General features: G+C 43.9%; 2 protein-coding genes across 2 annotated transcripts in view; both read left to right on the top strand.

The window, feature by feature from the left end:
- Positions 1-14,958, top strand: part of galnt2 (UDP-N-acetyl-alpha-D-galactosamine:polypeptide N-acetylgalactosaminyltransferase 2) — a 37,341-nt gene extending 22,383 nt beyond the window's left edge. Inside the window, exons 3-16 of the mRNA XM_076155597.1 lie at positions 1,844-1,997; positions 3,822-3,920; positions 4,001-4,068; positions 4,165-4,230; positions 4,740-4,861; positions 6,260-6,347; positions 6,842-6,929; positions 7,041-7,144; positions 8,108-8,234; positions 9,361-9,453; positions 10,096-10,179; positions 10,365-10,491; positions 11,053-11,172; positions 11,386-14,958. Coding sequence (XP_076011712.1) covers positions 1,844-1,997; positions 3,822-3,920; positions 4,001-4,068; positions 4,165-4,230; positions 4,740-4,861; positions 6,260-6,347; positions 6,842-6,929; positions 7,041-7,144; positions 8,108-8,234; positions 9,361-9,453; positions 10,096-10,179; positions 10,365-10,491; positions 11,053-11,172; positions 11,386-11,541 — 1,496 coding nt within the window. The 3' untranslated portion in view covers positions 11,542-14,958. The remainder of the gene's footprint in view (positions 1-1,843; positions 1,998-3,821; positions 3,921-4,000; positions 4,069-4,164; positions 4,231-4,739; positions 4,862-6,259; positions 6,348-6,841; positions 6,930-7,040; positions 7,145-8,107; positions 8,235-9,360; positions 9,454-10,095; positions 10,180-10,364; positions 10,492-11,052; positions 11,173-11,385) is intronic.
- Positions 14,959-15,934: 976 nt separating this feature from the next.
- On the top strand, positions 15,935-24,570 carry smyd2a (SET and MYND domain containing 2a). The gene is made up of 12 exons (XM_076155987.1): positions 15,935-16,200; positions 17,636-17,699; positions 18,184-18,294; positions 18,663-18,723; positions 19,424-19,551; positions 20,360-20,427; positions 20,832-20,934; positions 21,013-21,123; positions 21,280-21,400; positions 21,545-21,719; positions 21,827-21,935; positions 22,177-24,570. The coding sequence occupies exons 1-12, from the start codon at positions 16,031-16,033 to the stop codon at positions 22,258-22,260; spliced, it is 1,305 nt and encodes a 434-aa protein (XP_076012102.1). The 5' UTR covers positions 15,935-16,030; the 3' UTR covers positions 22,261-24,570.
- The last annotated feature ends 257 nt before the right edge of the window (positions 24,571-24,827 follow it).

The raw sequence follows: 24,827 nt of genomic DNA, 5'->3' as shown, positions 1-24,827 counted from the left end.
GTTGACTTATGCTGATTGTGATTGAAGTGTTTAAGTAGAACTTAAAAAGAACAATGATTACCTGTATTGTAATAGAATCAAAGTCTGAATTTGCATGTATGTGACCTGAGGGTGTATTCAGTGATTAGAGGTAAAGATTAAGATTGTTTTCTCGCCCTTAAAGGGATAGGAAACACTGAGCCGGAGACTTGGAGAGTGAGATGTCGAAATATTATTGTCAGGACATGAATTAATTGTTGGCTGATGCTAAACGAGAAAATCACCAAGGACATGGCACACAATGATGGCTAACTGCACCTCTCACATTGACACATGCAGCAGTGTGAGAGGTGCAGTTAGTCACGGGCACAGCATGGCGTGCGCTTCAGCTGATGAACATGCCACACACACACTCAGAAGCTGTCACATGCGCGCATCGTTCTGTCCCCCTCTGTTCAGCTCGCCTGCTCTCTGTCAGTTTGTCCGTCTCTCTCTATCAGACACAGACACACACACACACACACACACACACACACGCAAATGCTCACTCATCCTTACTGAGAGTGTAATCTTTCACTGCCATATGCTTTGCACAAGTCATTAGCATGGCAGCTGTACACAGTTAATTAGATGCGTTGTTATTTGCGTGTATGTTTGCTTGTGTGTGTGTGGCAGCAGTCTGGGATAAACTGTGAAATTAAACATGACAACTTTATCTGTTTAGTGTGCGATAATCTGGCAGTGTGTGTGTGTGTGGGGGGGGGGGGGGGGGGGGGGGGGGGGGTCTGTGTGTATTCCTCAGCCTTTGCATTAATTCAATCTGTTGTAATGTTATAAATGATAGGTGAATTACTAAAACGTGTGTGTGTGTGTGTGTGTGTGTGTGTGTGTGTGTGTGTGTGTGTGTGTGTGTGTGTGTGTGTGTGTGTGTGTGTGTGTGTGTGTGTGTGTGTGTGTGTGTGTGTGTGTGTGTGTGTGTGTGTGTGTGTGTGTGTGTGTGTGTGTGTGTTTCATGCTGAGTGCACATCTGTGGTATTGTTTTCTGCAGCTTTGTCACAATAGAAAGCGTGACATGTGTCCCGATGCTCCTTTTCCATATTTCAGCATAGGTTTCATTTTGGCCGTGCAGAGTGCATGTCTGTGCAGTCAGGCTGTCGGCTGCCTCCTCCATTTTACATTCCCATTCCTCCATAATCCTATTCAGTGTTTTTTGCTTTCTGATGACAGCATCAACCTGACCTGAAACCTTTTTAAGATCATATGAGGGACATACAGTATCTGATTGGCTCTCTAATGGCAGCCTTTGATGACCTTTCAACATACTAACCTATAGGAAGATCACAGCATAACATTTAATTATATTCATGCGCGTGAAATGTTACTGGCACCAACATAGAATAGAAGAACATTGTGTGTATATAGGACATTTCCACTCCAAAAAATTCTAAAATTCAAAAAAATCTTCAAATATTTCTTCATGAATCCCTTCTTTTGGAGTGAATGATTTATCACAGAATATCCACATATTTTAATAGTTTTAATTCTCTGCGGAAAGTTCCAGAGGTATGTGGCATAATTTGAGAACCACTGTCTCCTAGTTTAGCATTTTTTGGGGAAACTTTATACCAGGAAGGAATTAGGAACTCACTAGCTGATCGATTCTCCATATAAGATGGGCCACAGGAATGTTTGTTGAGGTTGCCAGGTTGCAGTGATACAGTTTGAAATTTCATTGAAATGATTCCACATTGTTGAGCCTGTTGGAATATTTCGTTTCCCGGCTTTCTGTCCTTCCAAACCCACGTACCTATATTTAGTCTTGTAGTAACTGGAGTTGTCTGTCTGTTTGTCTGTCTGTGTCCAGGTAAGGTGCGCTGGCAGGACTTTGACCAGGACCTGTACGTCGGAGCCACGGTGGTCCGCGCTGGCCAAGACCCCTACGCCAGGAACAAGTTCAACCAAGTGGAGAGCGACAAACTCCGTATGGACAGAGCAGTGCCCGACACCAGACATGACCAGTACGTTGTATTAATGTCATTTATTATCAATGTTATCACAGTGACCTAGGCCATCATTGCAGCATGTAGCATTGACGTCACACATGCAGACACACACAACATAAACCACAAGACTCTATTGCTGCATATGTGATCTGATTGTTGTGTGCGCATGGGGGGGGGGGGTCCTTTGCTGTTTGTCCAACACCCTAATTGCCTGTTAAATGGATAAAATCTCTCGGAAAGTCCCGCTATTGAGGCTTATCAGCTGAAACCAGGAAGTAGCAGCGGAACAGTCACTTACTGTTTGGTATCTATTCCTGGCACAATGGCCTTGCGGGGGGGGGGGGGGGGGTGCTGGGCAGAAGAACGACCCGGTTTGAAAAAATACCCATATTGAAAAAGGACAGAAAGAACTTGGAAATTGAGTGGAACCTGTGCGTGTCTCCCAGCCCGGTGCGACTCCTGCAGCGTCTTGGCGGTCGGTCTGTCGAGCGCTCGTCTCCGAGCCAACCAGGATGCTCCCAAACACACAGCATCCTCTTCTGAAAGAACAGAGCGCTGCTATTTTGGTACCCCACGGAGGAGCGCTCGCTCAGTGGAACTGCCTCACGCTTTCTAGCAACAACGCCTGAAGATTCTGGCACGCTGAAACATTTCAGCTCAGCGATTATTTCTAAAGTAGTTTGATAACAGAATAGTTGCTTGTATCACTGTTATTTTTACCCCCTATCTTCCTACTGGTGTCACTAATGATGTATACCGTTAGTACCACAAGTCAGAAATAGTACTACAGCCCTTTTTTATTTATGGCAATCCAATGCTTTTAGCTTTAGGTCTGTAGTTTCTCCTCCGCACGGTGATTAAACACGCTTGAGGGGAAAGTGAAACTACAGCTCACGTTGTCTTTGCTGTGTGTCGGCTTTTATAAAGGCAGTGGCTTGACCTCAGTGATGTATTGATCTCACTTAGACAGCTCGGGCGATTAGCCGACTATAACGGCGGTTTCAGTGTCAGCTATTGATTTTCTCGTGACATGTCATTTACCCAGCATGCAACAGGCTGACCGCTGAAGGGCTCGGACCAGGAGTTACTATAAGACGTGTACGATCCGAATGCAAATCTGCCCTTTGCCATTACGGTCAAAGCAACGTTTGCTGTTGCCTGTCAAGGAGACAAAGGTTAACAATATTGATCATTGATCCAAAATTCACTGGAAGATGATTTAAAATTGAAGATTGGACCACAGTCATTGTGGTCGCATCTCATAGGAATAGTTAGGTAAAGACTAGTTTGTCTTTATATACACACACACACACTTGTTCATGTGATGTAATGTGATGTGTGTACAATCGGGTTTGATGGACATGTTGTAGGATTGGATAGGAAGATGTCCTGCACCCTCTTCATGTCTTTGGCTTACTCTTCCTCCTCCTCCTCCTCCTCCTCCTCTCGCCTCATCCTGTCAGCCATTTCCATCACTCTTGTGTCCGAGGAGGATTTTCTTTCTGTCAGATGCGCAAACACAAACACCTACACACACACACACGTGGGATTTGGCCTATACGCTTTGAAAAATCGGTTACAGCTTCTCTAGAATTCTTCGCCTACGCGTCTTTGTCACTCACGTGTGTGTATGAGCGCGTGTACCTTTTTTGGCACCTTGTGATGCGCTGAATTCTATTTCCTGTGATCATGTGTACAAAATGTGTTCGGGGGAGCGTTTCCAGCTCACAGCTTGGCTCACACGTTCAGCTGTGTGCTCGTGCGCTGAGGAGGAGTGTTCTTGCATGTGTGTGTGTCTTTGAGTCTTTCAATTTTATATTTTCCTGTGTGTGTGTGAAGTTGCAGACATAAGCAGTGGAAGTCCGACCTGCCTGCCTCCAGTGTGGTAATCACCTTTCACAACGAAGCCCGCTCTGCTCTGCTGCGGACTGTGGTCAGGTATGTGTCCACTCTATGCCCTGGACTGATCATCATGACACCTTTGAATCTCCCCGTGACCCCTGTCTTCCTCTGTACAGTGTGCTGAAGAAAAGCCCCGTTCATCTAGTCAAAGAAATCATTCTGGTGGACGACTACAGTGACAACCGTGAGTAATGTTATAAAAAACACGTGCAGAAACGTGCAGGAAAATACTTTGGACTTAATGAGGAGGAGCGTCTAAACTCTGATGTGTGTGTTTCAGCGGAGGATGGAGCTCTGCTGGGGAAGATTGAGAAAGTGCGTGTGTTGCGAAACGACCGCAGAGAAGGTAATTACAAGGGGATCACAAAAGCTCCCTCCAAACAAAATCACCACAGTCTTGTTCCCGGATGTGTTTTCCTCAAATAAGATAAAGCTCCGTCACCACATGCCTAAAATTGATGATGACAGCCTTCCCTTTTGCAGAAATGTTGCAGTTTTTAATTAAGATTGGAGTGATTTTGGTCTTAAACCTTGAAATTTAAGTAGCAGTATTCTTTTGATCCTTGAATGTGTGTTTAGCGTGAACTTGTGACTTTTTTTTACCAGTTCAGTTGGCTCATTGTTGAACTCCCACAGTGTTGTAGTGTCAATCATAAGTCATAATTATGATATTGAACTGTTTATCGGCCTCCTGGGAAGAACAATGAGGCAGCAGCCATAATTAGCATTTCCCACAGCAGGATGTTGAACAGCACGCTAGTCTGACAAAACCTCCCCGTGTTCCTTGAGAAATATGTTTCGGAGGTGTGTTTGAGGTGCCTGTAAGAACATAGACTGAACCTCTGTGTCCCTCAGGTCTGATGCGTTCGAGGGTCCGCGGTGCAGACTCTGCCACAGCACCCGTCCTCACCTTCCTCGACTCCCACTGCGAATGTAATGACCACTGGCTAGAGCCGCTGCTGGAGAGGGTTGCAGAGGTACGCACATGCACACACACACACCTCCTCGTTAAATACAGCTAGAAAAGCTGTTGTTTGTCGTCCTCTCACTTCCTTTAAATTGAGCTTCCATCAACCTGAACATTCCAGCTGTCTTGCATACGTTAATAGTAAAGTTTCACATCCTTTTTCTCTGGTCACAAATACACAAAACATATCAAACAACCCTAAAATGGCCTCAGAGAGGCAAACTATATGATACCAGTATTTTTAACATCTACACGCCCATCGCTGAACATGGTGTCAAACTATTGTTGGTGTTGTTTTCACGTGTAGGGAGGTTGTGTTGGGTGGGCTCCTCTTCACAGGGGGGGTCAGAGGTCAGGGTCGGCTTCAAAGCAGCATCCCTGGAGTGCACATTGCATCTGTAACACAAGCTTGTTTGTAATATTTGTTCATGTTTTCACACACACACACACACACACACACACACACACACACACACACACACACACACACACACACACACACACACACACACACACACACACACACACACACACACACACACACACACACATACACACAGATACACACAGTCTTCACCCCACCTGGAATCATTTAGAGTTCCTTTTTATTACACACTCCCACACACAGTCAGGCGCACAGACGGTAAACCTCATGTGATATTGAATCTTGACATTTGAGCAGATCACGACTTTCCCTGGTGTGGTCAGTAAGAAGTAAACACAAACAAAGGATTCACTTTATCTCACAAGACTGCTCTGGCTTTTGAAGGATCACGACATTCAGATTTGACTGTTGTTAAAAGAGGAATGCAGCTCTGTAACCACAGCACCATTTATCCAATTTCAATATGACCTTTTACCGGCTTCCATTTCTTTATTCTATTGTCAAACAGCTGCTCTCATAAAGAAGTCGCGTAAACAAGACTTAAAGCTGTCTGCTCGCACAGAATCTAAGAATGAGCTACTTAGTGGAATGTCATCTGAATCTGAAGAGAAGGCACTGAACAAAATGGAAGATGTTCTTTAAATATTTATCTGCTTTGGCTCTAAATGGCCCCATTCCACATGTGGTCACCCAAACTTGGCTTCTTGGTCAGAGGTAATGAGTCTTTTTTGCTGTGACAGTAAGTGACTTCAAAAACCTTCTACAAACGGAGAGAAGAAATGAAATGTGTGTGCACGAGACAAGAAAAGCTAAACAAATAACCACACTCAGCACCTGGCAGCTTCTTTCCGACAACTTGAGCAATCGGCTCTCCGACTGTAAACAAAGCTCCTGTAACTTAATCCCCATGGAAGTGATTTGGTTCGGAAAAAACAGCTTTACTTCCCTTTCATAAACTGTGTTTTTTGTCATTTCTCCCTCTTTGTGTCTCCCTGTCCCTCTTTCTCACTCTTTCCTCCCCAGGATAAGACCAGAGTAGTGTCTCCTATTATTGATGTCATCAACATGGACAACTTCCAGTATGTCGGAGCCTCAGCCGACCTCAAAGGAGGTACAGTACACAAATGGACACAGACATGGACACGTGGGACCCATTGTAGTCATTGGAAGCTTCAGTATCTCAGATGTTGCATTGCTTGGCTCTGCCCATAACTTGGGTGTGCTAAGCATATCAGGAGAGGTGACAACTCCTTTTACTTGAAATACACCTGATTTAGCCTATCAGGTGTCTATTGAAAATATGCAGGATTGAAGTTCCTGAGGACCAAGATTGAGAATGACTGGTCATGACAAATTGATACACCAATATTAGTCCAGCCAAGACCTAAATGCATCCAATAGTCTGACTAAGGATTGGCTAAGTTTAGTCTGGATAAAAAGTGGTGGTATTGACTGTGTGTGTGTGTGTGTGTGTGTGTGTGTGTGTGTGTGTGTGTGTGTGTGTGTGTGTGTGTGTGTGTGTGTGTGTGTGTGTGTGTGTGTGTGTGTGTGTGTGTGTGTGTGTGTGTGTGTGTGTGTGTGTGTGTGTGTGTGTTCTCATTCAAGGATTTGACTGGAACTTGGTGTTTAAATGGGACTACATGACTCTGGACCAGAGACGAGGCCGACAAGGCAACCCCAATGCCCCCATAAAGTAAGACACACACACACATAGCCTCTCTTTACCTACAGTGTTTAACACTACGGGGAACCATTTGTAATAATACTCAATCTGCTCCATCATGTCCTTCATCTCTCCCTCCAGGACTCCCATGATAGCAGGAGGTCTTTTTGTGATGGACAAGGACTACTTTGAACTGCTGGGAAAGTACGACATGATGATGGATGTATGGGGCGGAGAAAACCTGGGTGAGTGAAGTCGGACGTAAACTTTGGCAGAATAATCGCAGCGTATCAAAGTGGAAGTAGATCGGGACATGGATCACGCTGAGCTTACCCAGCAGAGAATCACACAAAAGAGAGACTAAGTAGAGCAAAGTGGCCCGTGTGGAAGTGTGTCGGTGTGTTGCGCCCCGATTGCATCATGAGCCTCTGCGTTTGACAGCGCCGTGAGGAATTTTAGGTGCTCTCGGCCCTTAAATCGAGTTTCTTTCTGCTATGAATGCTGTGCTGTTCTGCTAATTTTACAAAATCCTGCACCGCTCTACTTTTGGCTCTGAGGCCAGAGTTTCCTTTGTGCTTGTGAAATCTCCACTGTCCTGTGAGATTTGGTACTAAAGCAGCACCCAGGATGTGGCTCACGCTGTGGTCATTTGGTGAGATCATCCGGGTTTAAGGCCAAGAGCATTAAAAAAAAGGGAATTTCAGGGGAGTAGAACGCTAAGTGTTGAATCCTCCCGAGTACAGTCATAGATCATGGATCATAGACAATTACAGTGATAATGTGATAATGATCCGGGTGTGTGATGATCTAAAATGACCCCAGTGTACACAATCAAGCTGATTTGCAATAGTGCAGTGACATAATAACAGCTGTGTCTCCCTCACAGAGTTTGTTGTTTGACTTTAGTGGGGAAAGTAGCAGCTGCTGGAATTCTCTGTGCTTCTTCCAGGCAGCGAGATGATTCCGATCTACAGTGACAGTTCAGACGCCGGTTCAGTTCTCATTAAGCCAACGCGGCTACAGCGAAACGTTAGAGCCTTGTGTATTTTCAGACGGGTGTGCGGGAGACGGATATCAACACGCTGTAATTACGCGACTCGCATGCTGTTTTCAGTAAACTGTGATAGATTTATTTGAACAGCCCGTGGAGAATAGGACATACTGTGTGTTAATGTGTGTGTGTGTGTGTGCGTGTGTGTGTGTTTCAGAGATCTCGTTTCGTGTGTGGCAGTGTGGTGGCAGCTTGGAGATCATCCCCTGCAGCAGAGTTGGCCACGTCTTCAGAAAGCAGCATCCCTACACCTTCCCTGGGGGCAGTGGGACTGTGTTTGCTAGGTAGCAGACGTGCACACACACTCCCAACACCTTTTAACACACGTTCACGATCCGGGGCTCTACCTGTCTCACACACGCACACACACACACACACACACACACACAGAGTCACTAATATTCCCACCCATCTGTTCTTTATGCTGGTTTATCCCAAACAGGATCTAAGTGAGCTGAAGCGTTGATACTGAAATGATCAATTATATTTCCTACACATGTTGCTGCTAATAGTTCAACCTTAGACCATCCTGGACACACTGTTCTTTCCTTACGGTTGCCTGTGCACAATGCTGATCCAGTCCAAAGTCACACTCTCACTCTGTTTCAATACTTAATTAGAGGCAAGTGGGGAAATTGTCGCTTCGATCGACATAAATTAAGCAAACGTTTGCATTCTTGCGAGTTTGCTTTGCTGTGTATTATTCTCTGATTGCATTATTCTTGGCTCTGACTGACTTACAGACCCTGATGATGAGGATGAGAAAAGTTGATTCCAGATAGCAGGCCGGTTCAATAAGGATCGAATCGAACCGTAAATACACAAATTTGAGAAATGTTTACTGCGCAAAGATCTTAGATGGATCAAAATCCTCGATAGTCTGCAGTCTAGTTTTGTAATACGTAATATTTTGTTGCCCAGTGCTACCAGTGATTATTCACTGTGTATATTCTGATTACAGTTGTCTGATTCTGATTACAAATGTACTGTACTTGAGCTGTATTATATAAAGTGAAGGATCTAGGACTTCATAGGACTCGAGTCAACTCATAGTCCAATAATATCAGTGTGTTCATCATCAGAAAGAATCAAATTGTCCAAATGTCCTTGCAGCACAGGGATCCTTTGTCACCCAGAGCAGCACACATCTTCCTCACCAGTGGAGTTCTGCCCTCTTGTGGTTGTATGGATGTAAATATTGAAACGGGACACTGAAACACTGTAGTGTGATTTATGTGACTTGACGTGTGGGTACACAGCATGTTTCCCTCTGAGCCTGAGAAACATATGGGTGACACGTTGACACACACACACGCACACACACACACACACACACACACATCTGCATGTCGTTTGGATGTTTGTCCTCACTCTTCCTCCCTCTCTGTGTCTCCCCTTTCGCCCTGTCAGAAACACGAGGAGAGCAGCAGAGGTGTGGATGGACGAGTTTAAAAACTTCTACTATGCCGCCGTCCCCTCGGCCAGAAATGTCCCCTACGGAAAGTAAGAACTTTTTACTGCTAGTTGGACAGAATCGTAGTCCGCATAGCTAGAAATAGAAAGTTTCAAAGGCGGCCGCAGGGTTGTGTGAATTGCCAATTAGCAGTTTTAAAGAAGTTTGACAATTTGGTGACCCGAGGCGGTTAACATGGATCCCTAAGAGAGAGTTGGAAATCACGCCAAGGCAAAAGAACCTGCATAGATAATGAGAGCAGTGATCAGAGGGCAAAGCTGAAAGTGGAGACGGATATTAAATGTATGATTTTTGTCAGCCACTGCTGACAGTTTGAGAGCCGCAACACATTTTAAAGCGGATAGGGGCCGAAGTGGAAGCACAAAGGAGATGCGTCACGTAGTTGTTACTGTTATTTAATCTTCTGTATCCTAGTTAACTGTTTACACACTCCTGTATTAAGTGTTGCTTTATGATGTCATATTAATTATCCGAGCCGATGGGAACGCCCTCAGTATTTCTCAGCTGTGACAGAACGGAGAAGTAGCTATTTGCAGACATCCCATAAGTCTTCCCGGTGCGCCTTCTCCTCTCTGCCCTCTCAGAATGTCTGAGCAGGTCTATAATTTAGTAAATCCACCGAGGGAGATGAGTGATTTACCTCTAATTCTCCTGCTCTCCTTTTCTCTCAGTATCCAGAGTCGTTTGGAGATGAAGAAGAGATTAGGCTGTAAACCCTTCAAGTGGTACCTGGAGAACGTCTACCCTGAGCTGCGGTAAGGCAACCATGTAATGAGGCGGTATGATGAAGACATGAAATGATGGAAGAGATTTCAATTCCATCTGGCAAAGACCATTCACCTGGATAACAGTACAAGAACCTGCTTTCCAGTTTAGCAGATTTAATGAACAGAAACCATTAGACGGCGTGTCACATTAGCAGCACTGTGTGTGTGTTCAGGGTCCCTGATCATCAAGACATCGCGTTTGGAGCCTTGCAGCAGGGAGGAAACTGTCTGGACACTCTGGGGCATTTTTCCGATGGGGTGGTGGGCGTCTATGAATGCCACAACGCCGGGGGCAACCAGGTAGCGTACCCACGACAACACAAACAGGTCAGCCTCACCAATACTTGCGCCAGAGACACCTTGGTGTCAGGTGGCACTTGTGGTGAGGCAACGGGGTGAAGGGTGATGATGTCACACATGCTTGTCTTTTGAGGCAGTTTAGTGTAGGACTAACGCACTGTGACCCTCCAAGCAAAACAAAGAGCCCTACATATGAACAACAGCAGAGTTTGAAGTTTATGAGTTTTTCATAATGCTTTCTGTTCATTTCTATACAAAAAACAACTAAACTCAGGCGTAAATGTGTGCTCCACTGAAGTCGCTTCCTCCTCCGGATATAAATCAGATCAAGTGGCCCAAAACGGATCCGGAGACAAATCCCATCTGTGTGGACCTGTAGGCCAAAAAATCAGATGTGGGCCACTTGGGTCTGTAATGTAAAGGAAGCCAGTGTTAGATTTGGTTTAAGATGTAAGCTGGTGTTTTTCTGTTACAGGGTGATTTGGCTGTTAAGCAGGATCAATCTGTAAATATGTGTTTATAGTAATTTTTTGTAATATTTTGTCCTTGTGTTTACCGAAGGAATGGGCTTTGACTAAGGATAAGTCAGTTAAACACATGGACTTGTGTCTCACCGTGGTGGACAGGACAGCCGGGTCCCTCATCAAACTACAAGGCTGTCGAGACAATGACAGCAGACAGGTGTGTGTGTGTGTGTGTGTGTGTGTGTGTGTGTGTGTGTGTGTGTGTGTGTGTGTGTGTGTGTGTGTGTGTGTGTGTGTGTGTGTGTGTGTGTGTGTGTGTGTGTGTGTGTGTGTGTGTGTGTGTGTGTGTGTGTGTGTGTGTGTGTGTGTGTGTGTGTGTGTGTGTGTGAGTGAGAGATATCATTATTTTGCTTTTCTTCACCCTCTGTAGAAATGGGAGCAGATTGAATCCAACTCAAAGCTCCGTCACGTGGGCAGTAACCTCTGCCTGGACAGCCGCAGTGCCAGGATGGGCGGCCTCACTGTGGAGGTGTGCAGCCCCAGCCTCAACCAACAGTGGAAGTTCTCCCTCAATTTACAATCATAGGGGGGAAACGTGCAACCCCCCCCCCCCCCTCCTTCCCCCCACCTTTGGGAAGAATCAAACATGGGACAGACAAACAACAGACACTTGACGCGCAGATAAAACGATGGATGTAGACACAAGGAGAAAGATAAACTTGACGGATAACAGGATCCTTCTTCCTCCTCCGGTCCTTCGGGTTTCTTCCTCTTTGTGAGTCACGCAAGCAGCCAATCCTGTACACCCCCCACCCACCCCCCACCCCCTCCGTCTCCTGCCCCCCGACAAAACAGAGCCACACCCTTGAGGGGAAAGGGGGGTGGAGTTTGTAGACCATAATGGGAGGAAACCAGAAACTGACACTTAAGTGAATGGATGGTGAAATCAATGTTCACGATGATGATGATGATAGTGATGAAGAGGCGTCCCATCCAAACTACGTACCTCAGTGTTTTCATTGATGGTTCCAGAAGCAAATGAGTGTTCTTTGTGTTCTGTCTTTCTTCTATGCTGGTGAAATAGAACTCCGATGTTTTGACTTTGTAATTATTTTATTTTCATATTAATATTTTATTGCTTATTTCAATTCTCCGCAAAGGTGTGCAGGAGCTTTTTCCTTTTTTTTTTGGTTTTAAGGAATGGATGTATGCTTGGTGGATGGTGTTGTTGCTCCAGACTTGCTCGTGGTTCTTGGGTAAGATTTTGGATGTGGACTCGATTGCACTGAGCCTCTTCCTCTTGTTTACTCAACGGCTCACTCATCAATGGACGAAAGCGAGGAGGCCAAGAGCGGAAAGCGCCACGTCGAGTTTGACTTTCTCTACAGTTTTGCCTACCGCGTGTGTCGGAAGCAGGGGTGCGGACCTCGGAAGTGGAATTCCTGAAGCCTGGAAGTGTCTTGAAACCCAGTATGAGGATTTACTGTTTGTTTCCAGACTGTAGCACTGGCTGCTACGGCGTCCTCACTTCTTCACCGTTATCTCTTAAAGAAACAATACACAGAAAACAAGATCTCTTATCAGTCTGTTTTGTTTACTTCAGTGGACAAATGGAGCCTTGTCTAAATGTAATGTTCTCCCGGATGCTTTGTTGTTCCAGCTATACTGTAGAATAAGCAGAAGATAAGAGGAATAGGTGTTGTTTTGTTCCATTTTTTTTTCTACACACACGCTCGCCGCACTCTGCAGGCTCCACAGGGAGTGTTTCCATTCTTTCCTTCCTGCTGACCATTTCCTCCAGTGTTTGATGCTCTGTGTATTATAGATCCGCTCCCATACACGTGACGGACTGGAGGGTTTCCTCAAATCTGAAACAGCTTCCTGCTGTTCCGTGGTTATAATAAGGGAAAGAAGGTTTTCAAAGTGGCTTGCTGGCTTTATTAATGATCCTTATTATTTTATTATTATTAATGAAACCTTCTCTTTCTCAGTCTTTCAGTCTCTCTCACACACACACACTTCCTTACTTGTAAATTCTCCATTTATTTTTGCTGACAAAGACAGCCGATCATGTTTGCTCTGATGTCTGATGATTATTTCTTGTATCCTGACATTTTTGTGCTTTGTTACTGACATTTGCATTTTTTCGTCTTATGCATTCATCCAACTGTACTGAGGCTGGACAGATCAGAGAAGGTCCCTTACAGTGGTTGACTACCTATCCTGTGACTTGATGGGCTGTGGCGTCGCTCTGCTGGACCATTGGGTATGAGGCCAGAGTGACGCTCGCCCAAAGCCAAGCTTAGACAAGACGGTAGTTTTATGTTGCCATGGTGACCAGGCTCAAGGGCCCAAATCCACTTTAGAGTCTCACTTAGATTTCATGATACGGAACTGATCATGAACCAGGAGGTGCATTTTCTTTTTGGTCATTCTGGTTAGAATTTACAAAAGAAAATGATTTATAGATTCAGTTGTTTCTTTATTTCTGAAAGCTGTTGTCACTCGTATTGTGAGTTGTTCATTGTATTTGATGAATCGATTTTAAGTTGTGACCAAATGGTGTCTGTGGTCAGAGCAAAGGCTACTTGAGCCTTTGATGACGTGATTGTGACGGGTCTGAAAGATTTCCTGTGATAGTTTAGGTAATGAGAGGAGTGTGTGTCACTGGGATTTACAGCAGCACGGATGTACTGAGCTGTTGCGGGGTATCATGTCAGGCACAAACCCACCGTACCGCTAAAAGATGAAATTCGCACTACACCACACTGCAGTCAGTGATGCCATAGCAAGTGTAGATCCTTTCACAGCTTACAGCAAACGGTTGCTATGACATCACTGATAGAGATGTGGCCACAAGTGTAACATACTTCAAAGCGTGAGTGTATTATGAGCACCGCAGTGCTTCATCAAGGGAAAGCTTTATTTTCCATATAGAGGCGTGTGGTGCCCTCTGTCGCCACACTCGGGGTGTGTTACAGTTTGAGCAACATGAAAGGAAGGAGATGGGATCCTCTGGTCACAATCACGTGATGGTCAGCGTTCCAATGAAGAGTGTCAGGGTACTCTGAAAATTTCCTTCATTAATCTCCTCCACAGAGCAGATTATCCAGAAGTCGGTCTGAAAAAAGACAATGTTAAAGTGATTACAGGGAGAAAATTTACTTGATTGATTTTTTTCAGTTTATTTGCATTATGGCTATATGTTTCTTCTAATCTAAAGGCATGACAACCAAACTCCATGTTACCTAACTGACCACGGCAGTCCTGTCTGCAACAACATTTCATATGTTGGTAAAAGTCTTTTGTTTTTCAAAATAGTCTTATTCTTGTGAAATTTTAATATTTTATTTTATTTTTTACATTATATATAAAGAATATGTAATAATTAAGGTGGCCTGTAGAGCACCTCATTTTGATTGGAAGATTAAATGTTTACATCTTTAGCACAGCGTGCCAAAGTTCCTTCCTGTCTTGTATGAGGAACAACGAAGGACAGTTTGTGAAAGTACAGAATGAGTAGCAGAGATCTGGAACAGTCGTGGGTGTGTGTGTGGCTGGTGGTGTGTATCCAAATGTTTCTACTCTCATTTGTGCCTGTGGGAAGATGGCTCTCACGCTGGTCTGGTGTCAGTTTTACAGGGTTATATTTGGAAACACTTCACAGTGTAACACATCTAGATGTTAATGATGTTCTGCTGATCTGAACCAGCAGAACTAATTCTGGGTGTGTGTGTTGTGCTTAAAATATCTGGGACCATCATCATCATTCAATAATGTCAGTCTGTTAGAAGACGGGCATCTTAGTAAACAATAAAGGAGAGGAAACAAACAGATCATAGAAGAACATCTTCACCTCTGAGCCATTAGGAATTTACTCTCACCCAACAATAATGGAGCATCACATCACGATTAGTTCAAACAAGACCAGCCCACCTCAAACTCACTTTTTGGGGAAAAACAGAAGTGGAACCCTTCATGATATGTGAAAAGCCTCACTTAAGGTGCCCAGCTCAAAGGATTTAAACTTAGCTCATTGCCCATCCTTTCTACATGTGATTGTAAAGGTGTAAATGTGAATCGGGGGAATACACAGCGGGCAACATGCACATGGACAATAGGCTGTAAAGACTCATCAATGGAAACTGTAATCAACAGGGATGTGAACCAATGGGTTATGTGTTTTATGAGAGGACTGTGTCTTTTGTGAAATGGCCACGGTGTTAAAGGGAGCAGGTGGGCGATATGGCATAAGAGTTGACACATGTAAAAGTGTATATTTTTGTATATACCAGGTCAGTGTGTGTACAGTATGTACATATATACACAGTGTACCCAGCCGCAGTTCCTAGTTTTGTTGTCAGACTGTACAGCGCTTCTAACTGTTCCCTGTTTTATAGATCCTGCAGAAATTCAACTTTGAATGAGAAGAAATGATTAACTTAAATAAATGCATTTATATATATATAAATAAAACGGTGTGAAGTGTTTTGGTCTGCTTCTCCACAGGTATAAAGTATGGTGGCATTGTTGACCTGTTGCACCTTGGTCAAGGTACTTTAATGTTAGTGTTGGTTGAAAAGGATAATCATGTTTCAGATTTTATATACAATACAATGTCGGTATTTTGAGGTTTCACAGGTGTTGGCAGAAATATTTATTAATTCCTACAACAGTTGAGTTCATTCATTTCGACAGTGTAAGAGATGATATTGAAATTTTAGTCAAATCCTTTATTTATGAAAAAAAAGTAATATCACAAAATATTCTATAGCAGTTACAAATCCTGAAACCTGCTAACTAAAAGTATTCGTGATAAGTTAGAACTGTCAGGTGGATATTTTGGAGTTTTGGCTTATATAAATGAAATGAAATGAAGAAAACACTGAGGACCTGAAGAAGTTGTACGTGTGTATCGCCTCCTGTCCAGCAGGGGGCGCGGAGAGTCTGATGAGACACAAATACTTGAGAGCAAAGAAGAAGAAGCGCCCCCGTCAGAATAGAAGCTTGTGTGTTGCAGTACAGGTGGTGCTCAGCAGTCTGTGTGTGTTTGTTGGAACCTAATTACACGGGCCATGAACGAAGGCATCGAGGGGACGGAGCGCTTCCTGAGCCCGGAAAGAGGCAGAGGCCTGCGGGCGCTCGGGCACTTCGCGGTGGGGGAGCTGGTGTTCGCCTGCCCTGCCTACTCCTACGTGCTGACAGTGAATGAGAGGGGCGCCCACTGTGAACACTGCTTCGCCAGGTAACACACACTTACACAGTTAACCGAACCGAACCGACGGCGCAGAGGCTCTTCCAGCCGGTGACTTGGTGGCTTGGTGCAGGTTAACCTGGGTTAGTTCCACGCTGTCTGGCTAAAACGCTCACCGACTAGCTTAGTCTTTAAACCCCATGGACTCAAGCTGAGCCTGTGTGGACTTAAATGGGTCACTGCAGTATGGAGCCTCACCTGACGGGACTCTGCCGGTCTCACTGCTCTGCTTCATGCAGGTGACATCCTTAGAGTCTATCAACGTCAAATACTTTTTCACTGACGAGTTTAAACCCTCACCACAGTCAAGTGGGAGCAACTACTCAACAAACTTACACCTGATGATGCGTTCAAGCCTGAAGTTTGGTTCTGATTTGCTGTTTGGTCTACAACAGTTAAGTTGAGCCAATAGGGGCCCAAAGTCGATCTTGACCAGGTTTGCGTTGTTGTTGTTGTCTTTTTCTGTTTCTGCCAACTGTTTTTGCCAATGTAAACATGATTAATACAGCCTTTGGGCCCAGAATACAGGTGTGTGTCAGATCACACAGGGTTTGATATAGATCTGGGCTGTGCTCACTACATTGTGTTTAAACTTTTGGGGCAGGAATGAGTCTGTCTGACTACCTCTCAGTCTGTGTTTGCCTCATCAAGTGAAGGATATGGATTTGTTATAAAGTACCAGTTTACCAAAGGACAACTGGTTGGAAAGCAGTCAAGTGGTTCTTAATCAGGTTTCAGACCAGCCTAACTTCTTGTCTCTGTGTCTTCTCTGCTCTCTCACATTCACCTCTCTCCACACTCTCACACTCTCACTCACTCACTCATTCACACACATGTACAGACTTTAACCCCCCTGCCATTAAGATTCATATAGCAGCAAAGGGTTAGGGTGCTAAACATAGTCGTCCATGTGTTCAGAGAAAGCAGGAGCCAAGAGACGATAAGGCATGGAGTGTATGTGTGCATTCAGAGGAGATTCTGGCTGTGTGTGTGTATTATGCAATACGAAATACATTTATAGTTTCACTGCGTCAGCCTCACTCTGTATTGTCTGTCGCTGTAATTAATTTGTCACTAAAATAAGCACAGAGTCTCTTTGAGCCAAATTGTGTCCAAATGTTAGGGGATCAGAATTGGCCTTAATCTGAGGCAAAAAAAAAAGGAATGGGCAGCAATCAGTCTGTTTCTGTAGCTGAGATGATGTGGTGTGGTGTGTCTCCTGCCAAAGTTGCCACAGGACTGATTGAGCATCAGTAAAGCAGTAAAGATCCAATGCATCTGAATGTTTTTGGATTGGGACTGTGCAGGCAGACGAGTGATCACACACACACAGCGTGTAAAGATGTCTTCTCAGATGAAGGTTTACAATGTTCTCTTACATGTGTCCCTTTTAATGTGTGTGTGTTGTGTCTTCATGTGATTACAGGAGAGATGACCTATTCAAGTGTGGCAAATGTAAGCAGGCCTACTACTGCAATGTGGACTGTCAGGTAAATACACCATGCATGTGTTTTGTGTGTCTGTTTGTGTCGGCTTCAGTGTTTGTCGGTGTCAGAGAAAGATGGGGGGGGGGGGGGTAGATTGCTTAGGCAGAGCTCAGTTAGCATGACCCTGCTTGTTACAAAACCAGTTCCCTGCTGAGTCGCATTCATCCAGCATAGCAAATGAATCCACTGAAAACTCTGTCACAAGCATTTATGTGTATTTGCTTTTTACACCGCCACTGAGTCTTTCTGGGAGCCACATTGGGATCTTGCTCCACACATTGAGAACCAATGCAGAAGAACGGTCCCATATCGCGATCAGTTTTATCAAGGCGGTGGAGGCAGAGGAGGGAGCTCAGTCTGTTGTTGCTATGACAATTTAGTTGGTCCATGCGCTTTTTTTCCTTCCTTTTTGGATGTTGTAGTAGCTGTGATAATAGTAATTTCTTTCTTTACTCACCTGTGTTTGTGTTTGTTTGTGCACATGCAGAGAGGTGACTGGCCCATGCATAAGCTGGAGTGTGTAGCCATGTGTGCCTACGGGGAAAACTGGTGTCCATCAGAGACGGTCAGGCTGGTGGCCAGAATCCTCATGAAACAGGTACGGAGGAGGAGAGAGGAAGTGAAGGGTTAACTTTGTTCTTATGTTCCACTCCACAGAGAGACGATGTCAGTCAGGTGTAATGTTAGACTAATGTAGCTGTTATTAGTAAGTGGAATGCGACTAATTTCCTGACTAATTTCCCTCGGGATAATAAACTTTTATCTTAATAAAGGGAAGTGGTTTCATTGTTTATTGTCTGTTGTTAAATAGAACGCGGCTTTATTCATTTTGATATAACAGAAGTAACAGACAGAAGTTACCTGTTTTCCTCTGTGATATGATAAGGAAATACAAGGAAAAAGGAACATTTATTTGTTGTATATGTATATTTGGTTTTTATTGGTTGACTGTGTGTGTGATTTCAGAAAGTAACCACAGAGCGCACACCTTCAGAACGGCTGCTCCTCCTCAGAGAGTTTGAGGCCCGTAAGTCAATATGTGTGTTTACATGTAGTTACATGTGTGGGTACCCTGGGTTACATTTGCACTTTTAGTTACAAGTGTGTGTCTGCAGTTGTATGTAGTAGTTGTGTGTGTGTGTGTGTGTGTGTGTGTATTAATAGCCTGTGCCGTAGCCTCCAGTCCTAGCTGTGTCGCTTCCATTCACACTTAAGTCTGCAGAGCTCTGGGACTTAAATCCCAAACCTCTGTGTGCTGTAATTTCATGTTCTCATCCCTAATCAACCATCGCCCTTGAGCAAGGTACTGAACCCTGTGTAAAAGACTGAGAATGTTACTTGTCGCTTCCCATCTGCGAACTGACAAACCGTGTCTGTTGTCCCATTTGTTGTTCTCATTAAGCCTCAGCAGGAGATTGTCACAGAAATTAACCCCACACACCTGTTTGTCACAAATGAAGCACAGAGCAGTGACCAGCTGCTGCCCACTCCAACCAGTCTGTCTGCGTGACTGACACACACATGTGGCCAACACATACACTCTCCTTTACGACCTCTCCAGTTGTACTATGGAGCCATGTGATGGGTTATTATGCTGCAAACCAAAACACTACAGATCTAGTAGATACACATGGCAGTCTAGTTACACATGGGTCTGTTCCTTTCTGTCCATTTTTGTCTTTGTTTTGTCTTTATCTGCTTCCTCTGAAACTGTTTTGTTGCCTCAGATTTAGATAAGATGGACAGTGAGAAGGAGGAGATGAACCACACAGACATCGTGGCGCTGCACCACTTCTACTCCAAACACATTAGCAACCTCCCGAACGATCACGATCTCACCGAGCTCTTTGCACAGGTAAAACCAAGTACACAAACAAATTATCATGTGGAGAGATGTTTAGCGTTTGGTAGAAGCATAACCTGTTCTGAAACCCATTACAATGGTGTTAGCAGTTCCAAGATTCTGATCTGAGCCAGTGTCAATCAATGGGCCTCAGCTGATCTCTTTTGGGTAAACCTGGATGCTTGTTCATATTTGACGGCTTGGTGCGTGGGAGCTCGGTTCTTCAGACGGGCGTAGACCTTTGCTGGTTTGCAGAAGGACATGCTGAAAACAAACATGCACACAAAAAGATTATTAGACAAACACTGTGTGCAAACAGAATGTCTGCATTTACTCATCGCTCACACCAACGCGTATTAAATGCTCCTCACGCAGCTTTTTCCCTCCCCCTATTCATCCACTGCACTTGTTTGCACGTTGTCACATGAAACCAGGATGTGTACACACAGTAACACACTCACTCCTGTTTGATTGTACTCTTAGTTTGATCTCATATGAACTCTATTGCCTGATTTCCTTTTCTAGCAGCCTGTTTGTATTTATTCAACCTTCAGTTGACAGCAGGAACCACATTGGACAAAGTTGATTGTTTTCAGCAGGATCAGTTTGAGCTGATCTGTTGGCTTTAACATTTTCCTGAATGGGACTGATGGGATTAATAGTACTGTGTGAATATATTTAGATCTGGCCGTATGAGTGAGTGGGTGGGGGGTTGTTGGAGCACAGGAGAGTACACAGTGATCTAAGTCCTGTTATCATATTACTCACCCCCCAACTTTTGTTCCTCCCGCTCTCTTTTTTGTCTTTCTCTTCCTCTCAGGTTAACTGTAATGGTTTTACCATCGAGGATGAGGAACTCTCTCATCTAGGATCAGCTGTGTTTCCAGAGTAAGTGCTCATACATGTCCACAGAAATCACACCACTGTTCCCTCAGGCTTTGACTCAGAACCGCTTTACCATTCAGTCAACCACCAGTTTAGTGTTTTGTATAGATGATATATGAAAGGACTTTATTAACCAGCTTGAGAACTTAGAACTTAAGAATTAAGAAATGAAATCCAATGAGGATTTCTCTATCTTCTCTGCCTCTGTGTCCTTCTTTGTTACGCCCCCCTTGTAGTCGTGGGAGGCCTTCCTCTGCCATCTCTTATTTGGTTTATTCACCATCTATTAATACCCCCAACCGCCCCCTCCTAGTTTGTATGTAGCGCTGCATGTGTGACTAATCAACATCACAAAGTGCTTTACGGTGTCCTCTTGCTTAGTCTTTCGCTCTCTTTTTGACTTGTAGTGTAGCACTGATGAATCACAGCTGTAGTCCCAATGTCATCGTGACCTATCAAGGCACAGTGGCTGAGGTCAGAGCTGTTCAAGAGATCAACCCTGGAGATGAGGTGAGCAACAGAGGTTCTTCTCATTCATGTCACGGTATGAGTGAGAATATGAATTATAACCCTCTCTCACTCACCTAGGTCTTTAACAGCTACATAGACCTGCTCTACCCAACAGAGGACCGGAGAGAGAGGTTGTTGGATTCCTACTTCTTCACATGTCAGTGCACCGAGTGCGCCACCAAATCTAAGGTGCAGTGGATTTCTGTGTTTCAAATTCACAGGCATTTGCTGTATTTTTCACGCAGCGTCAACGTTGGCCCGATGCTGGCTTGTCGCTTGGTCGTGGCTCAGTGTCTTTTCAAACTATCGCTGCATCCTCATCATGACTTTCTTGTTCACGTTTAGGACAAAGCTAAGATGGAGGTAAGGAAGCTGAGCTCTCCCCCAGAGCCGGAGGAGATGCGATCCATGGTCTGTTATGCCAAGAATGTCATCGAGGAGTTCAGGAGAGCGAAGCACTACAAGAATATCCTTTCCCACGGCCTCTTGTCCATCTTCCCATTTGTTTTATTTTCGTGTCTTTTTATAATCAATGACGACCTTTCACCTCCCTGCTTGTTTTCCCCTTGCTCGATCGTGTTTGCGTTGCTGTTCCTTGACTCTCTGGCACCCCCCAGTGAGCTTCTCGAGATGTGCGAGCTGAGCCAGGAGAAGATGGGCACCATATTTGCTGACACCAATGTCTACATGCTGCACATGATGTATCAGGCCATGGGTGTGTGTCTCTACATGCAGGACTGGGACGGTGCTATGAGCTATGGAGAGAAGATCATTCAACCATATAGGTGAATTGCAGAGTTGTTTGTATTTCCCTTTCCCTTTGTGGTATACAAAACTCAGTCATGTAAATGTGTTGTCCTTTTTATGATGCGTGATTCTGTTCTTTCTGCAGTGTCCACTACCCAGCCTACTCTCTCAATGTGGCCTCTATGTATCTGAAACTGGGAAGGCTGTATTTAGGGCTCGAGAAGAAGAAACAAGGCATCAGAGCTCTGAAGAAGGTAAACCTGCAGACAAAATGCATATCTGGTCTACCAGTAAAATTATATTTGAGGTCATGTAAATGGCTCTTAGAGCTAAAATGGCAATAACAACACTGGAATTAAACATAAAAAGGCCACTACACTTCTTGTATTCAACAAGTAGTCAACTTAAATATGTTTCTGGATACAAACTAACATTAAAGACCTGTGCATGCATACAGAACTACCAGATGTCCCACACATGTCTTCCTTTCTCCAGGCACAAGCCATCATGGAGGTGGCCCATGGGAAAGATCACCATTATGTAGCAGAAGTGAAAAAAGAGATTGAGGAGCAGAAGTAAAGGAGGAGGAGCAGCAGCTGAAAGAGCAAACTGATTGCGGTCTGAAGTGAGGACCCTCTCAAAAAGCAACAAAAAAGCATCACAACTGCACTGCATGCATCTTATACCTCTCAGTTTTTAAACTGTGCAACATCTCTTAGTTAGTTCCCGTGCGTCTCTTCTACCTTTAACATTATCTGACTGAGGATGACCGCATTTGGACTTAAAAGCAGAGAGATGAGAGTCCAATGTTTTTATCTAAAGCAGATACTTTCTAGATTCTGTCGCCCAAGTTTTTTTCATTTGTACATAAATCAGTTTAATTGCTTCAATTGCATGACATGCTCATGGCTGCAGTTTGAAGTTTGTATTTTCTAAATTTCTTTTGAAAGTGTTACTGGATCTCATGGGAGAGATTTAAAAAAAAGAACAACGGCAAAATTATGCCGACTAACAAATGGAGTTCATGTGAGGACTTTGAGAGGTTTGAGAGGAAGTGAATTTTTCCCGACTTTGAGTCGAATCATTCTGCGTCCTGTGATCCTGAATGGATCCACTGACAGTGTTCGGCCATCGATTTGTTCACTGGCAGCTATTTTAGCTGCATAGCCTTGATCCAGAGCATTTTGCTCCTTGATTCTGATATCCAGCTGTTGCAGAGTCATAATGGAAGGCGTTGCTGCGTATCTGCAGTCGGTGTATCTACAAAATATCCAACAAGACTTTCTGGCCTTATTGAACTGTGAAGAAATATTATTAACCATATGCATCAGGTATTCTGTAGCAATGGAAAAGAGAATGCAAAGAACTGTTCCTGACTTTATATAACAGTGAATTGGTGGCTTGTCTTAGTACATTTTGCCTGTTTAAAAAAAACAGAAAATGTCTTGCATGTTTTGTGTGTGTTTTTTAAACAGGGCTTGTTGACCAAAAGGGGCCACGGGTTTAACAGATGAACCAGCTATAATTGTGTATTCACAGTTTATCCTTAAACAGGGGTGCTGATCTGAGACCAGTTTACCTCTAAAGACATTGGTATCATGACCTGACCAGTGATCCTGGGTCAGAGCCCCTTTGTTCTCAGGAATAAAAGGCGCAGCACTGTAGCTTTTGTTGCATTTTGTCAAGAGATACTTTATTCTACCAATTTAATTTATCGCAATCCACAAATTCAGATTGTTGAATTCCACAGAGTGGAGAATTAAGTCATGACAGCAGTGGAGAGATTATTGACATTTACCTGGCAAGAATGAGGCCCCTTCATATATTTGCTTAAATTGTCATTAAGGGGAACATTGTCTTTTAATATTACAGTTAAGGATGAAAACTAGTTCAAATGTACAAATATGTAGTTGATACAGTGGCTGCAATGATGAAAACTGATCAATATCCTTTTCATCCTAAATGCTGTTGATAACAGATTTCAATTCCTTCTGGGAACTCCATCACTGAAATTGTCAGAGGAGAACCTGTGTCCTATCTGCTTTAATTTCAACTTTGAATAATGACATCTGAAAAATCCCCAGCTCAAGTAAACAGGACTTGCAGTCTGGGGCAATGCAAAGACCATCACCTGAGCCTGACATCACTGAAAGGTTCTTCTTGCACTCAAATTAGGGGAAAAATGATGTCAACATGGCATGTTTTGTTTTTTTTATTCAGTCTTGCAGTTGACAGTTGATCTGGACACCTGACAGGATCTGTACTTGCTGACTGAATTATTTGTCATTTCATGGCTGTAGCTTCTCTATTGATGGAGTTTATGCACTACATGAACATAGAATACTGAGCACTACATGGTCCCTTTCCACAGCTTTCTGTGGACTTTCTCCAACACCCTGATTGCTGACACATTGTTACCTGAAAAATGCACCTGCTGTGTCCTTGCCTTACAACTCTGCCTACATATAACAAACACACCATTTTAAACACACAGTCAATTTTATTGTATTCTTTTTGTAGAAAACAAAAGTCAGGATTATAGGCTGATGGAGTCTGAAACCGTCTAAACTCCTTTGGCTTGATTGAAGATTTTGATTTCTGAACAGAAGAAGCACATCTGTTTCCCTTTCCTGTGCTGTAAAGAACAATGACACATGCAGCACTGCAGTTGGAAGACATATTCATATAACATAACTTTCTGCATGTGATCAGCCAATGACTTTACTGAAAGACCACACACCATGTTTTCTGTAATCAAGTGTTACTATATCAGTTATTTGGCATGGATGTTTCTTCAGTGGAATGCATAATTAAACCTGAACCTCTGATTTTCTTCCGTATCATGTCAGTGGAACTTAACCCCTTAATAAAAGGAAGTGTGACACCTTCCGTGTGTTGGACTTATTTATCAAATACTGCCAAAGCATAATTGATGCTGTATTGTCCATGCATTTTCAGGCCTGTTTTGTTGTTTGTTGTGGTTGACCAATAAAAAGTTTGAGTCCTCATTCTTGCTACCCGGTCAGGACTATTGCAGCATTATCAGCACCAAAGTAGAATCCCTGATGTGACGACACTTGAATTTGTGACATGAATTGCACTTGGTAAATTAATATAAGGAGATGAGATGTCATATTGCCTATTGT

This window comes from Genypterus blacodes, unplaced genomic scaffold (genome assembly GCF_046128005.1).
Source record: "Genypterus blacodes isolate CSIRO-AG114 ecotype Tasmania unplaced genomic scaffold, CSIRO-AGI_Gbla_v1 ptg000067l_1, whole genome shotgun sequence".
Lineage (NCBI taxonomy): Eukaryota > Metazoa > Chordata > Actinopteri > Ophidiiformes > Ophidiidae > Genypterus > Genypterus blacodes.
Note: the sequence above shows the minus strand (reverse complement) of the source record. Positions and strands in the feature narration are given on the sequence as shown.